The sequence below is a fragment of the Coregonus lavaretus genome (genome assembly GCF_964263955.1).
Source record: "Coregonus lavaretus genome assembly, chromosome: 4".
NCBI classification, from domain to species: Eukaryota; Metazoa; Chordata; class Actinopteri; order Salmoniformes; family Salmonidae; genus Coregonus; species Coregonus lavaretus.
The window spans coordinates 75,033,434-75,047,011 of NC_139991.1; the positions used below are offsets into that span (position 1 = coordinate 75,033,434).

The 13,578-nt window shown below is 45.4% G+C and overlaps 1 protein-coding gene across 1 annotated transcript in view; it reads right to left on the reverse strand.

Annotated features, from left to right (window-relative positions):
- The window catches only part of mapkap1 (MAPK associated protein 1), a 99,057-nt gene that overhangs the window by 37,247 nt on the left and 48,232 nt on the right, over positions 1-13,578 (reverse strand). Inside the window, exon 7 of the mRNA XM_084159358.1 lies at positions 13,224-13,366. Coding sequence (XP_084015484.1) covers positions 13,224-13,366 — 143 coding nt within the window. The remainder of the gene's footprint in view (positions 1-13,223; positions 13,367-13,578) is intronic.

The following is a 13,578-nucleotide window of genomic DNA, read 5'->3' on the forward strand; positions in this document are numbered from 1 at the left end:
AGCGGGACACGCAACAAAGATGCTCTTTGGCTCCTGCCACACTCGTCAAGACCAAGGGCACAGGGGTCACAGCTCCTCTCCTCTTCCAATACCCACAATCCCATCCCCATCCTGGGCGCTCCTTTGGCTCAGCTCAAACAAAAGGCTGCATTCAGCCTCTCCCTCCCTCTCCTCCCCCTGGTCTCTATTCATCTCTGGCTCCAGGCATGTCAAGGTCAGCGCTCCACCGCCGTATTTAGACGAACGTAACCGGGAGCCCAATTAGATTCGCAACCTTTTCTTTTCTTCCCGGCGACTCCGAGCTTCCATAATGGGGACCCATTTTTAGGTGACCTCTTTGGGCCCGGAGATGCAATTATATCCCCTCGGAAACGACCAACAAAGAAATAAAGTAAAACTGTACGACGGTAACAGAAGAAATGATACTAGATCAGGAACAGAGAATTGGCGTCCGCTGCTCCTGCCCTGCTTTGCTGTTGTTCTTAAGAGTTCGACTGGGCAGGCTCTCTTCATTGCAGGCATTCAAGAGCAGAAAATGTTACATTTACAGACGCAAAAGTACACATTGGATAAAGCACACCCGAAATGTCCACTGAAGTTAGGTGACATTTTGCATCCTGTCTGCAAGGCCAAAAAATGCACTCAGCCAGTGATCAGTCAAGCGATTGATTTGCTCGGAAATAATTAATTTACGATATGTAGATGTGGTGATGTCATAGCTTTTTTTTTTTTTTTTACAGTCTTTAAAGAAGTAGCCGTGACAAACAGAGATTGAATTAACAAGTAACTGGTGATGTGGCACAGGCACATTGCATTATATCTAAAGATATACATTTAATCAAATTTGTCCTTCTGAATCAATAATACATGTTGCTTCTGAAAGATGGCACAGGACGTAGACGTCTCTACCTGAAAGCACCTCGCCGTCCAACCACCCCAGCAACGTGCCAATATTATGTAAGGTGGACTAAAAATCCACCAGGAATGTGTTTTTAATTCTTCTCCTGCTTTCTTTCCTACAAAAAAGGAGGCAAAAATCCATATAAAAGCAGCCAAGTCTAAGTATGGCAAAAGACTTTGGGCAATATTTACCCTTTCTCAAATACCGCGGGTTTCCAAAATGTCACCCGAGCCTCAGCAAGCCAGCAAAAGAATATGCCTCGAAGACCTGGAGCGTATCGTGCGTTCACAAGGTAAACAAACACGCTAAGAACGTGCTAAAACCAGCTGTATCGCACAGTGGTGGGTAAAATATTGTAATGTTATCCTAATAACAATTTGCTCTAATCACTGTTTGACTGAGGGTAGCGAAATCTTCGCTACAACTTTGAATTGGGTGTAGAATACGCTTGAAGGTGCATGTGAATTCTTCCTCAGTGTCTTCGGTAGAGGCCGCGAACCTCAAAGGGGGGTCACTGCCGAGATGTGGAGTCGGAGGGAGGGCGAAAGAGTGTGACTAATGGTGAACACGGAAAATGACCTTTTAGATTTCTGCCTGACGATGGTGGTGGTGGGCGAGCCTTGGTAAAGGACATGACGTGACCACCAGGATAAAGAAAATGAAAAGCCCTCCTGACAAAAACCACATGCTGAGAGGAAAAGATGCCCTGCCTTGGTGTATGTGTGTGTATAAAATGTTTGTTACTGGGTGAATGTGTGTGTGCATAACCTTTCAAGGGACCGTGGAGGAGGTGTGGGCTATTAGTGCAGTTCATAGGAGTAAAACCAACTAATAGAACTAAAATGAAACGGTGACTGAAACAGAACGCTGGCAAGAAAACTGTTGAGCCATCCTTATTTAAGACTGTCTCCATAAGGACAACTGCACATCATTTATTTAACTGTTTATAACACTTTCCTATAGATTCATTCATTGCTCACATACCAATGAGACAAAATTCTAAATAAACTAAAAAGTAACACCCTTGCCTTTCGTGAACTAACAGTCACACTTCACTTTTTCCTATTAGCTGATAGGTATTTTATTGAGGAAAAATGCACTTACTATAACTGAGACGTGGTTGTCTCACCTAGCCATCTTAAGATGAATGCACTAACTGTACGTGGCTGTGGATTAAAGCATCTGCTAAATGACTAACATGTAGAAAACATAAGAAAAACACAGACATCTAAAAAAAACATGGACACACTGTTTTACTCAGACACACTGTTTACTCAGACACAGACACACCTACTCACGTAGACAAAGGCAAGGTGCACACACACACACCATCTTCCCCCCCCCCCCCCCCCCCCCCGAGCTTCAGACCTCATTTGCAGTTCAAACACACGTGTCGTCCTAGGCCCAGCCATCACCTCCTCCCCAAATGTCACCACAGTTTGCCCGATAATGTGCTCGAGCCCCATTCAATACCCCCTTATCTTCTGGCACAGACCCACCCGTTTTATATTCCCCCAACCTTCACACACCACGTCATATTTCATAGCATTTAGAGCATCCGCGTCTGGCCATTTCATTCAGTTTACCCATTTATACACTGCAAATTTAGCCCCTTTTATACATGTTGGGTTACTGGGGGGATTTTATTTCTTCATGTGATATTTGGGTATGTTTTTGAGTGTTTCTAACGTCCTTATGGACTGGGGCCATCTGATTATAAGCACATTTAGAGGAGAGAGGGGAGAGGGGCTGTCAGTGATAAGCACTCTGCCCTTAAGGAAGGCGAGGTCGTGTCACCTTGCCGAGTACCGAGATGAATTTCATACATAAAATGGCCGCATGGCTACATTCAATTGCATCCCGGGTCTGTCTAGACGAATTCTGAACAGCACGTTATGATGAAGTATGTTTGGTTCATGGCAATTTTTCACTGTTGCTGTTCTTTTGACCTAACGGGTGTTTGGTAGAACTGGGGATTAGCACAATCAGTCAAGGAGCACGCATTTATGCTAAGCTCCCACTACAGAAAAACAAATACAAAGATGCTACGATACAAAGGATTCTGTTAAAAATGGCACTTCATCAGACAATGAAAACTAAAATTGCCAATACCAGTATTTTTTGGCGCAAACTCAGGCCATTGATCCCATTCTAGACGTAAATCACTGGAGGTAAAAACACAGAGGTAAAAACTGTCATTCAAGCACTGCAAGATGGCGAGACCTTGAACTCTTATTGTGAAAAAGAAAGTGAGGGAGAGATTGAAAGAGAGCACGAGAGACAAAGAAGATTGGAAAAGAGTCTCACTCTAGTGAGTAAATAAATAATCAATACTCATCTAAATGTAAATGAGAGAGTAGCCCTCTCTTGATAGTGTGTGTGCGTGTGAGAGTGTGTGTATGAGAGAGGTGGTGTTTGGGGTTATCAACCGGCCAATTTTCCACAGACACTGGGCCACAACCTAATCACCATCACTCAGGTCCTGGACTGCAATGGATCTAGAAATAAATCCAAAGCATCACCTGAGCTCCCACCATGTTAGCTAGGCCAGGCAAGGAGACCACGCTTCACTGGCCTCAAAGGTTCTCTCTATGAGATTTGGTGGGCGTCTGTGTAGACGTATGGCAGCTTTGCTAATGACACCAGATAGAGCAGGTGCTGAGTGAAAATTAAAAGGGGATTGGGACTAAGCCCTGTGGTACTCCATTGTATCTTTTTACAGAAGAGGCATACTTCTACCTTTGACCCATGTCTGTTTGCAGATGGTTTGTGTTGGAATTCACCCATGAAAGGCTCAGAACACTGCTCAGGGAAGATCACACAAATGTTGAGGTCTAAGGCAAGGTTACTCATCCGGCAAGTGTAGTTCACCAAACACACCTCCGCAACACCAGGAACATTTAAGTCTAACATTAACATTTAGAGCGAAGGGAAAAAAACATCTAAAGAATACTAATCATTTGGGCAGACTGACTGAAAAAAAATAAACCACAAGTGTGTGTGTGTTTTTGTGAGAACATCTGTGGATGACTGTACTGCCGAGAGGATCAGATTTGTTTTCCTCTAACTTGTTAAAAACAAGGAAAGACCATAGAGACAGGTGGTAGGCTGAGTTGACACCCGTTATTGCAGAAAAAAGCTGTCAGGAGGAAGGGAAGTCTTCCACATTCACCACAAGTCAGGAGGAAGGTAAAGTCTTCCACATTCACCACGACTCAGGAGGAAGGAAAGTCTTCCACATTCACCACAAGTCAGGAGGAAGGTAAAGTCTTCCACATTCACCACGACTCAGGAGGAAGGGAAAGTCTTCCACATTCACCACAAGTGTTTAATCCGTCAAGTTGTCATGTCAGACCGAGACAGATACTCTGGGATGCCCCCATGAAGCAAGTACACAAACACACACCCACACTTGTAGAGAAGACATGTAGTTAAAGTTGATAGGATAAGTGCTCAAAAGTAGCTGGATACAGTATAACTAGACGCTATACAGTATGTCCTAGAAGATATGGCGTTGTCTGACCAACGGAGAGCCAGAGTGTTGGTGTGTCTGACCAACGGAGAGCCAGAGTGTTGGTGTGTCTGACCAATGGAGAGCCAGAGTGTTGGTGTGTCTGACCAACGGAGAGCCAGAGTGTTGGTGTGTCTGACCAATGGAGAGCCAGAGTGTTGGTGTGTCTGACCAATGGAGAGCCAGAGTGTTGGTGTGTCTGACCAATGGAGAGCCAGAGTGTTGGTGTGTCTGACCAACGGAGAGCCAGAGTGTTGGTGTGTCTGACCAACGGAGAGCCAGAGTGTTGGTGTGTCTGACCAACAGAGAGCCAGAGTGTTGGTGTGTCTGACCAATGGAGAGCCAGAGTGTTGGTGTGTCTGACCAACGGAGAGCCAGAGTGTTGGTGTGTCTGACCAATGGAGAGCCAGAGTGTTGGTGTGTCTGACCAATGGAGAGCCAGACTGTTGGTGTGTCTGACCAACGGAGAGCCAGAGTGTTGGTGTGTCTGACCAACGGAGAGCCAGAGTGTTGGTGTGTCTGACCAATGGAGAGCCAGAGTGTTGGTGTGTCTGACCAATGGAGAGCCAGAGTGTTGGTGTGTTTGACCAACGGAGAGCCAGACTGTTGGTGTGTGTGGTATAGTGTCCGCTGAGCTCACTGTTATTTCAATGATTATCTGTTATTATCGTTAATCGCCGGCACATTATACAGTCAGTGTCGTATTACCCACAAGGAGGAAGATTCTTAGTTAAAATTGCTGCCTTGCTTGCCTAGCTTTCCATTGTGCTATCCTTCGCACTTAACCTATTCAATTCTCAGAGGAACGGGCAACCCTTGGTTCTATTCACAGGCAGCTCTCACCTGAAATGAGGGCTAAAAGTGACACTTTTGAAAACGTAAAGACAAAATCTGGAAACGTTACAGGGATAATGGCCCCCTACTCAGTAGCTGTGGAAGAGCTCCCCTGCTGCTGGAAGGTTGATGTTAACTGGTGATGTAGTTTACCTCAGGAGACCGTGAGGTATTTCTCAACACATTTATCCTTCGCCCCGGCACTACAGAGGGCCTTTCAAGATTAAACAAGTTCAAGTTTATTTTCTTTCAGTCAAATGAGCAATTGGGAACGCTTTGACGAATTAGATCATTTCAAACACTTTTGTGGGAAGAATGATCACTGGGCACTGTGTGTGTGTGTGTGTGTGTGTGTGTGTGTGTGTGTGTGTGTGTGTGTGTGTGCGCGCCTTATGCGTGCGTGCATGAGCATATGTGTCTTAATGGTAGGGGGCTTTAGAAAAATATTTTTTCCCGTAGACACGGCCATTGAGGCAATTTCAGTAAGCGGTGGGGAATGGTTTCAGTTTCGATCCAAGGGGCTTCCCCTGGCCCCAATTCCCGTAGCTATTCCCAACTACGACTTCACACAACTCAAGCAAAAGCCTCCAGAAAGTGAAAAAGTAGTCATCCGTTATACCCACCGTTTTAGTCATCCTTTATACCCACGGCATTAGTCATCCTTTATACCCAAGACATTAGTCATCCTTTATACCCACCGTATTAGTCATCCGTTATACCCACAGCATTAGTCATCATTTATACCCACAGTATTAGTCATCCTTTATACCCACCGTATTAGTCATCCTTTATACCCACGGCATTAGTCATCATTTATACCCACCGTATTAGTCATCCGTTATACCCACAGCATTAGTCATCCGTTATACCCACGGCATTAGTCATCCTTTATACCCACGGCATTAGTCATCATTTATACCCACCGCATTAGTCATCTGTTATACCCACGGCATTAGTCATCCTTTATACCCACCGAATTAGTCATCCTTTATACCCACTGCATTAGTCATCAGTTATACCCGCCGTATTAGTCATCCTTTATACCCACCGTATTAGTCATCCTTTATACCCACAGTATTAGTCATCCTTTATACCCACCATATTAGTCATCCTTTATACCCACCGTATTAGTCATCCTTTATACCCACAGTATTAGTCATTCGTTATACCCACGGCATTAGTCATCCTTTATACCCACCGTATTAGTCATCCTTTATACCCACCGCATTAGTCATCCGTTACACCCACGGCATTAGTCATCATTTATACCCACCGAATTAGTCATCCTTTATACCCACTGCATTAGTCATCAGTTATACCCACCGTATTAGTCATCCTTTATACCCACCGTATTAGTCATCCTTTATACCCACCGTATTAGTCATCAGTTATACCCACCGTATTAGTCATCCTTTATACCCACCGTATTAGTCATCCTTTATACCCACCGTATTAGTCATCCTTTATACCCACAGTATTAGTCATCCTTTATACCCACCGTATTAGTCATCCTTTATACCCACCGCATTAGTAATCTGTTATACCCACCGTATTAGTCATCCGTTATACCCACCGCATTAGTCATCCGTTACACCCACGGCATTAGTCATCATTTATACCCACCGTATTAGTCATCCGTTATACCCACGGCATTAGTCATCCTTTATACCCACCGTTTTAGTCATCCTTTATACCCACGGTATTAGTCATCCGTTATACCCACTGTATTAGTCATCCTTTATACCCACGGCATTAGTCATCCTTTATACCCACCGTTTTAGTCATCCGTTATACCCACTGTATTAGTCATCCGTTATACCCACTGTATTAGTCATCCGTTATACCCACGGCATTAGTCATCCTTTATACCCACCGTTTTAGTCATCCTTTATACCCACGGTATTAGTCATCCGTTATACCCACTGTATTAGTCATCCTTTATACCCACGGCATTAGTCATCCTTTATACCCACCGTTTTAGTCATCCGTTATACCCACTGTATTAGTCATCCGTTATACCCACTGTATTAGTCATCCGTTATACCCACGGCATTAGTCATCCTTTATACCCACCGTTTTAGTCATCCTTTATACCCACGGTATTAGTCATCCGTTATACCCACGGCATTAGTCATCCTTTATACCCACGGCATTAGTCATCCTTTATACCCACCGTTTTAGTCATCCGTTATACCCACCGTATTAGTCATCCGTTATACCCACTGTATTAGTCATCCGTTATACCCACGGCATTAGTCATCCTCTATACCCACCGTATTAGTCATCCGTTATACCCACCGTATTAGTAATCCGTTATACCCACCGTATTAGTCATCCGTTATACCCACCACATTAGTCATCCTTTATACCCACGGCATTAGTCATCCGTTACACCCACGGCATTAGTCATCATTTATACCTACCGTATTAGTCATCATTTAAACCCACCGTATTAGTCATAATTTATACCCACCGTATTAGTCATCCCTTATACCCACCGCATTAGTCATCCGTTATACCCACCGTATTAGTCATCCGTTATACCCACATTAGTCATCCGTTATACCCACGGCATTAGTCATCCGTTATACCCACCGTATTAGTCATCCTTTATACCCACCGTATTAGTCATCCTTTATACCCACTGCATTAGTCATCAGTTATACCCACCGTATTAGTCATCCTTTATACCCACCGTATTAGTCATCAGTTATACCCACCGTATTAGTCATCCTTTATACCCACCGTATTAGTCATCCTTTATACCCACCGTATTAGTCATCCTTTATACCCACAGTATTAGTCATCCTTTATACCCACCGTATTAGTCATCCTTTATACCCACCGCATTAGTAATCTGTTATACCCACCGTATTAGTCATCCGTTATACCCACCGCATTAGTCATCCGTTACACCCACGGCATTAGTCATCATTTATACCCACCGTATTAGTCATCCGTTATACCCACGGCATTAGTCATCCTTTATACCCACCGTTTTAGTCATCCTTTATACCCACGGTATTAGTCATCCTTTATACCCACCGTTTTAGTCATCCGTTATACCCACTGTATTAGTCATCCGTTATACCCACTGTATTAGTCATCCGTTATACCCACGGCATTAGTCATCCTTTATACCCACCGTTTTAGTCATCCTTTATACCCACGGTATTAGTCATCCGTTATACCCACGGCATTAGTCATCCTTTATACCCACGGCATTAGTCATCCTTTATACCCACCGTTTTAGTCATCCGTTATACCCACCGTATTAGTCATCCGTTATACCCACTGTATTAGTCATCCGTTATACCCACGGCATTAGTCATCCTCTATACCCACCGTATTAGTCATCCGTTATACCCACCGTATTAGTAATCCGTTATACCCACCGTATTAGTCATCCGTTATACCCACCACATTAGTCATCCTTTATACCCACGGCATTAGTCATCCGTTACACCCACGGCATTAGTCATCATTTATACCTACCGTATTAGTCATCATTTAAACCCACCGTATTAGTCATAATTTATACCCACCGTATTAGTCATCCCTTATACCCACCGCATTAGTCATCCGTTATACCCACCGTATTAGTCATCCGTTATACCCACATTAGTCATCCGTTATACCCACGGCATTAGTCATCCGTTATACCCACCGTATTAGTCATCCTTTATACCCACCGTATTAGTCATCCGTTATACCCACGGCATTAGTCATCCGTTATACCCACCGTATTAGTCATCCGTTATACCCACGGCATTAGTTACCCTTTATACCCACCGTTTTAGTCATCCGTTATACCCACCGTATTAGTCATCCGTTATACCCACCGTATTAGTCATCCGTTATACCCACGGCATTAGTCATCCGTTATACCCACTGTTTTAGTCATCCTTTATACCCACTGCATTAGTCATCCTTTATACCCACGGCATTAGTCATCCTTTATACCCGCTGCATTAGTCATCCTTTATACCCACGGCATTAGTCATCCGTTATACCCACGGCATTAGTCATCCGTTATACCCACGGCATTAGTCATCATTTATACCCACTGCATTAGTCATCCTTTATACCCACGGCATTAGTCATCCTTTATACCCACGGCATTAGTCATCCTTTATACCCACGGCATCAGTCATCCTTTATACCCACGGCATTAGTCATCCGTTATACCCACGACATTAGTCATCCGTTATACCCACGGCATTAGTCATCCTTTATACCCACCGTATTAGTCATCCGTTATACCCACCGTATTAGTCATCCGTTATACCCACCGTATTAGTCATCCTTTAACACAGAGCTCACATCTGGGAGAGAGAGGTGAAAATAGAGCTCACGTCTGGGAGAGAGAGGTGAAAATAGAGCTCACGTCTGGGAGAGAGAGGTGAAAATAGAGCTCACGTCTGGGAGAGAGAGGTGAAAATAGAGCTCACGTCTGGGAGAGAGAGGTGAAAATAGAGCTCACGTCTGGGAGAGAGAGGTGAAAATAGAGCTCACGTCTGGGAGAGAGAGGTGAAAATAGAGCTCACGTCTGGGAGAGAGAGGTGAAAACAGAGCTCACGTCTGGGAGAGAGAGAGGTGAAAACAGAGCTCACGTCTGGGAGAGAGAGGTGAAAACAGAGCTCACGTCTGGGAAAGGGAGGGGTGAAAACAGAGCTCACGTCTGGGAAAGGGAGGTGAAAATAGAGCTCACGTCTGGGAGAGAGAGGTGAAAACAGAGCTCACGTCTGGGAAAGGGAGGGGTGAAAACAGAGCTCACGTCTGGGAAAGGGAGGGGTGAAAATAGAGCTCACGTCTGGGAAAGGGAGGGGTGAAAACAGAGCTCACGTCTGGGAAAGGGAGGGATGAAAACAGAGCTCACGTCTGGGAAAGGGAGGTGAAAACAGAGCTCACGTCTGGGAAAGGGAGGGGTGAAAACAGAGCTCACGTCTGGGAAAGGGAGGGGTGAAAACAGAGCTCACGTCTGGGAAAGGGAGGGGTGAAAACAGAGCTCACGTCTGGGAAAGGGAGGGGTGAAAACAGAGCTCACGTCTGGGAAAGGGAGGGGTGAAAACAGAGCTCACGTCTGGGAAAGGGAGGGGTGAAAACAGAGCTCACGTCTGGGAAAGGGAGGGGTGAAAACAGAGCTCACGTCTGGGAAAGGGAGGGGTGAAAACAGAGCTCACGTCTGGGAAAGGGAGGGGTGAAAACAGAGCTCACGTCTGGGAGAGGGAGGGGTGAAAACAGAGCTCACGTCTGGGAAAGGGAGGTGAAAACAGAGCTCACGTCTGGGAAAGGGAGGGGTGAAAACAGAGCTCACGTCTGGGAAAGGGAGGGGTGAAAACAGAGCTCACGTCTGGGAGAGGGAGGGGAAAACAGAGCTCACGTCTGGGAGAGGGAGGGGAAAACAGAGCTCACGTCTGGGAAAGGGAGGGGAAAACAGAGCTCACGTCTGGGAAAGGGAGGGGGGAAAACAGAGCTCACGTCTGGGAAAGGGAGGGGTGAAAACAGAGCTCACGTCTGGGAAAGGGAGGTGAAAATAGAGCTCACGTCTGGGAAAGGGAGGGGTGAAAACAGAGCTCACGTCTGGGAGAGAGAGGTGAAAATAGAGCTCACGTCTGGGAGAGAGAGGGGAAAACAGAGCTCACGTCTGGGAAAGGGAGGGGTGAAAACAGAGCTCACGTCTGGGAAAGGGAGGGGTGAAAACAGAGCTCACGTCTGGGAGAGGGAGGGGTGAAAACAGAGCTCAGGTCTGGGAAAGGGAGGGGAAAACAGAGCTCACGTCTGGGAAAGGGAGGGGTGAAAACAGAGCTCACGTCTGGGAAAGGGAGGGGTGAAAACAGAGCTCACGTCTGGGAAAGGGAGGGGTGAAAACAGAGCTCACGTCTGGGAAAGGGAGGGGTGAAAACAGAGCTCACGTCTGGGAAAGGGAGGGGTGAAAACAGAGCTCACGTCTGGGAAAGGGAGGGGTGAAAACAGAGCTCACGTCTGGGAAAGGGAGGGGTGAAAACAGAGCTCACGTCTGGGAAAGGGAGGGGTGAAAACAGAGCTCACGTCTGGGAAAGGGAGGGGTGAAAACAGAGCTCACGTCTGGGAAAGGGAGGGGTGAAAACAGAGCTCACGTCTGGGAAAGGGAGGGGTGAAAACAGAGCTCACGTCTGGGAAAGGGAGGGGTGAAAACAGAGCTCACGTCTGGGAGAGGGAGGGGTGAAAACAGAGCTCACGTCTGGGAAAGGGAGGGGTGAAAACAGAGCTCACGTCTGGGAAAGGGAGGGGTGAAAACAGAGCTCACGTCTGGGAAAGGGAGGGGTGAAAACAGAGCTCACGTCTGGGAAAGGGAGGGGTGAAAACAGAGCTCACGTCTGGGAAAGGGAGGGGTGACCAAAATGATCTTGCCTATCATCTGACTTCAGCTAGTTGGGCATAATCAATATTATTTCTTTAACCCTTTACACTGGTGGGAATTTGCCTATATAGATAGGGGTACATTGAAATGTTTCTTACAGAAGAAATATGAAATGCATATGCATAAGCATGGTAGCAATTGAAAGGGAACAGTTTGGAGATCATGGGGAAATTATTAGACCAACGTTAACGACAACAGTTACCCCCCTGACACAAAGACTGAATCTAAACATTACACTGTTGATTTTATGTGCATTTTACATTTACTGTACTTTTCCGGCGCATTTGTTGATAAAGAAACCTGAAAATACTCTGGAAACATTAAGTAACATGATAAGAATATTCCTGGAAAATGTGTGGTAGGTGCAACAAAAGACTAATACATGACAAGGGCTTGAGTGAGAGGACTAACTGGTGTCTCCAAGTGGCCACACACCTCTCCAGACTGTGCACAGTTCCTAAGTCATTTCAATGCACTTATGACTCAAAGAAGAGTCTTCAACTATAAGGTGTTTTTTTTCCAGCTCTCCTGGCTGTGCTGTTGAGGAACTATAGTAAGCAGACTGGTAGTTGATTTGTTTGGAACACAACCCTGCATCCCCGCCATCACACAATTACTGTTGTTTACGCAATCCAAAAATGGCCCATTTTATAAAATCGCAGTCTGGGTCAGGTGTGCATCGTTTTAAAAGTTTGTTCTATTGCCAACATGACTTGCTAAGTTCTAAAATATTAGCTTACAGTGTTAGGCTTTCACAAGGCAATTCAGAGAAAGAGATCGTAATTTTGATGCACATTGAATGCATTCAGGTGCGTGTTCCACGGCTAATTTCCTTCACAGTAGACAAACATAAGGAATTTGTGTTGCTAAACAGAATTTCACTCCCCATATTTCAGGTGATATGTCCAAATTCTAACAGAAACATATTGGTTCATATTCAAAATAAAAATAAACAAAATCTATTTAGAAATGGTGTATCGTGAAGCTCTTTATAAAGTGCCCTGTAGTTTCTAGAAGCAGAGTGCTGAAAAGGAAGATTCAGTCATCGGCAAAGCACATCCACTTCAACTCACTTAGTAAGCATGTCCCAAGAACGGTGCTTCATTCAATTTTCATGGAGTTAAATGGAACTCGGCTTTTGTTAACCAGAGGGTATGCATGCTATTACATTCCTAAAGAATGCTTTTAGCACAAATGACATTTACAACAGGATGTAAGTTCAAGACACAGACTTCTTTTTCCTTAACTTCTACTAATAGCTGTGCAGCACTGCATTTTGGGAGAAAACCCCATTGATGTTTTTTCTCCAACTCAGTCCGAGAAGACAAAGACAAGATGGTTATCTTGGTGCAAGGACATTGAACACGATATCCCAACGAAAATGAAATTAATGGCAACAACAACAAAAAAACTATAACAAAAGGGGTAGGACAAAGCCACTGGCAAGGTTAGTTTTGTGGAAAGGTTAGCTCCATTTGAAGGAGCTAGTTAGGGGATTGCTAATGTCTTCATCACTCTAGGCCCTGGTAGACAGTAGGCGGAGGTCTCAAGCAATACAAAAAAAATAGGTAGACATGCCATGGCCTTGTCCAGTCTGAGGGGATCGTCGCCATCATCACCACCATCATCATCATCATCAAACATTGTCTTCAGTGGTTGTGACAGCAAGCCACTGAGGATGGAGGAGGTCATTAGAACAAGGGGGTGCAGGGGCACGCTGGTGATCAGGCGGGGACACATCAGCATCATCACCGGCAGATAAAAGGGACAGCCAGTTGTAGTACAAGCCGGGGAGGAGGGGGGAGACGAGGACAACGAGAGAGAATAGACCTCCCTCCCTCCCACACTTCTCTCCACTCAGTACGTGGACTGTGCTCTCCACTCAGCACGTGGACTGTGCTCTCCACTCAGCACGTGGACTGTGCTCTC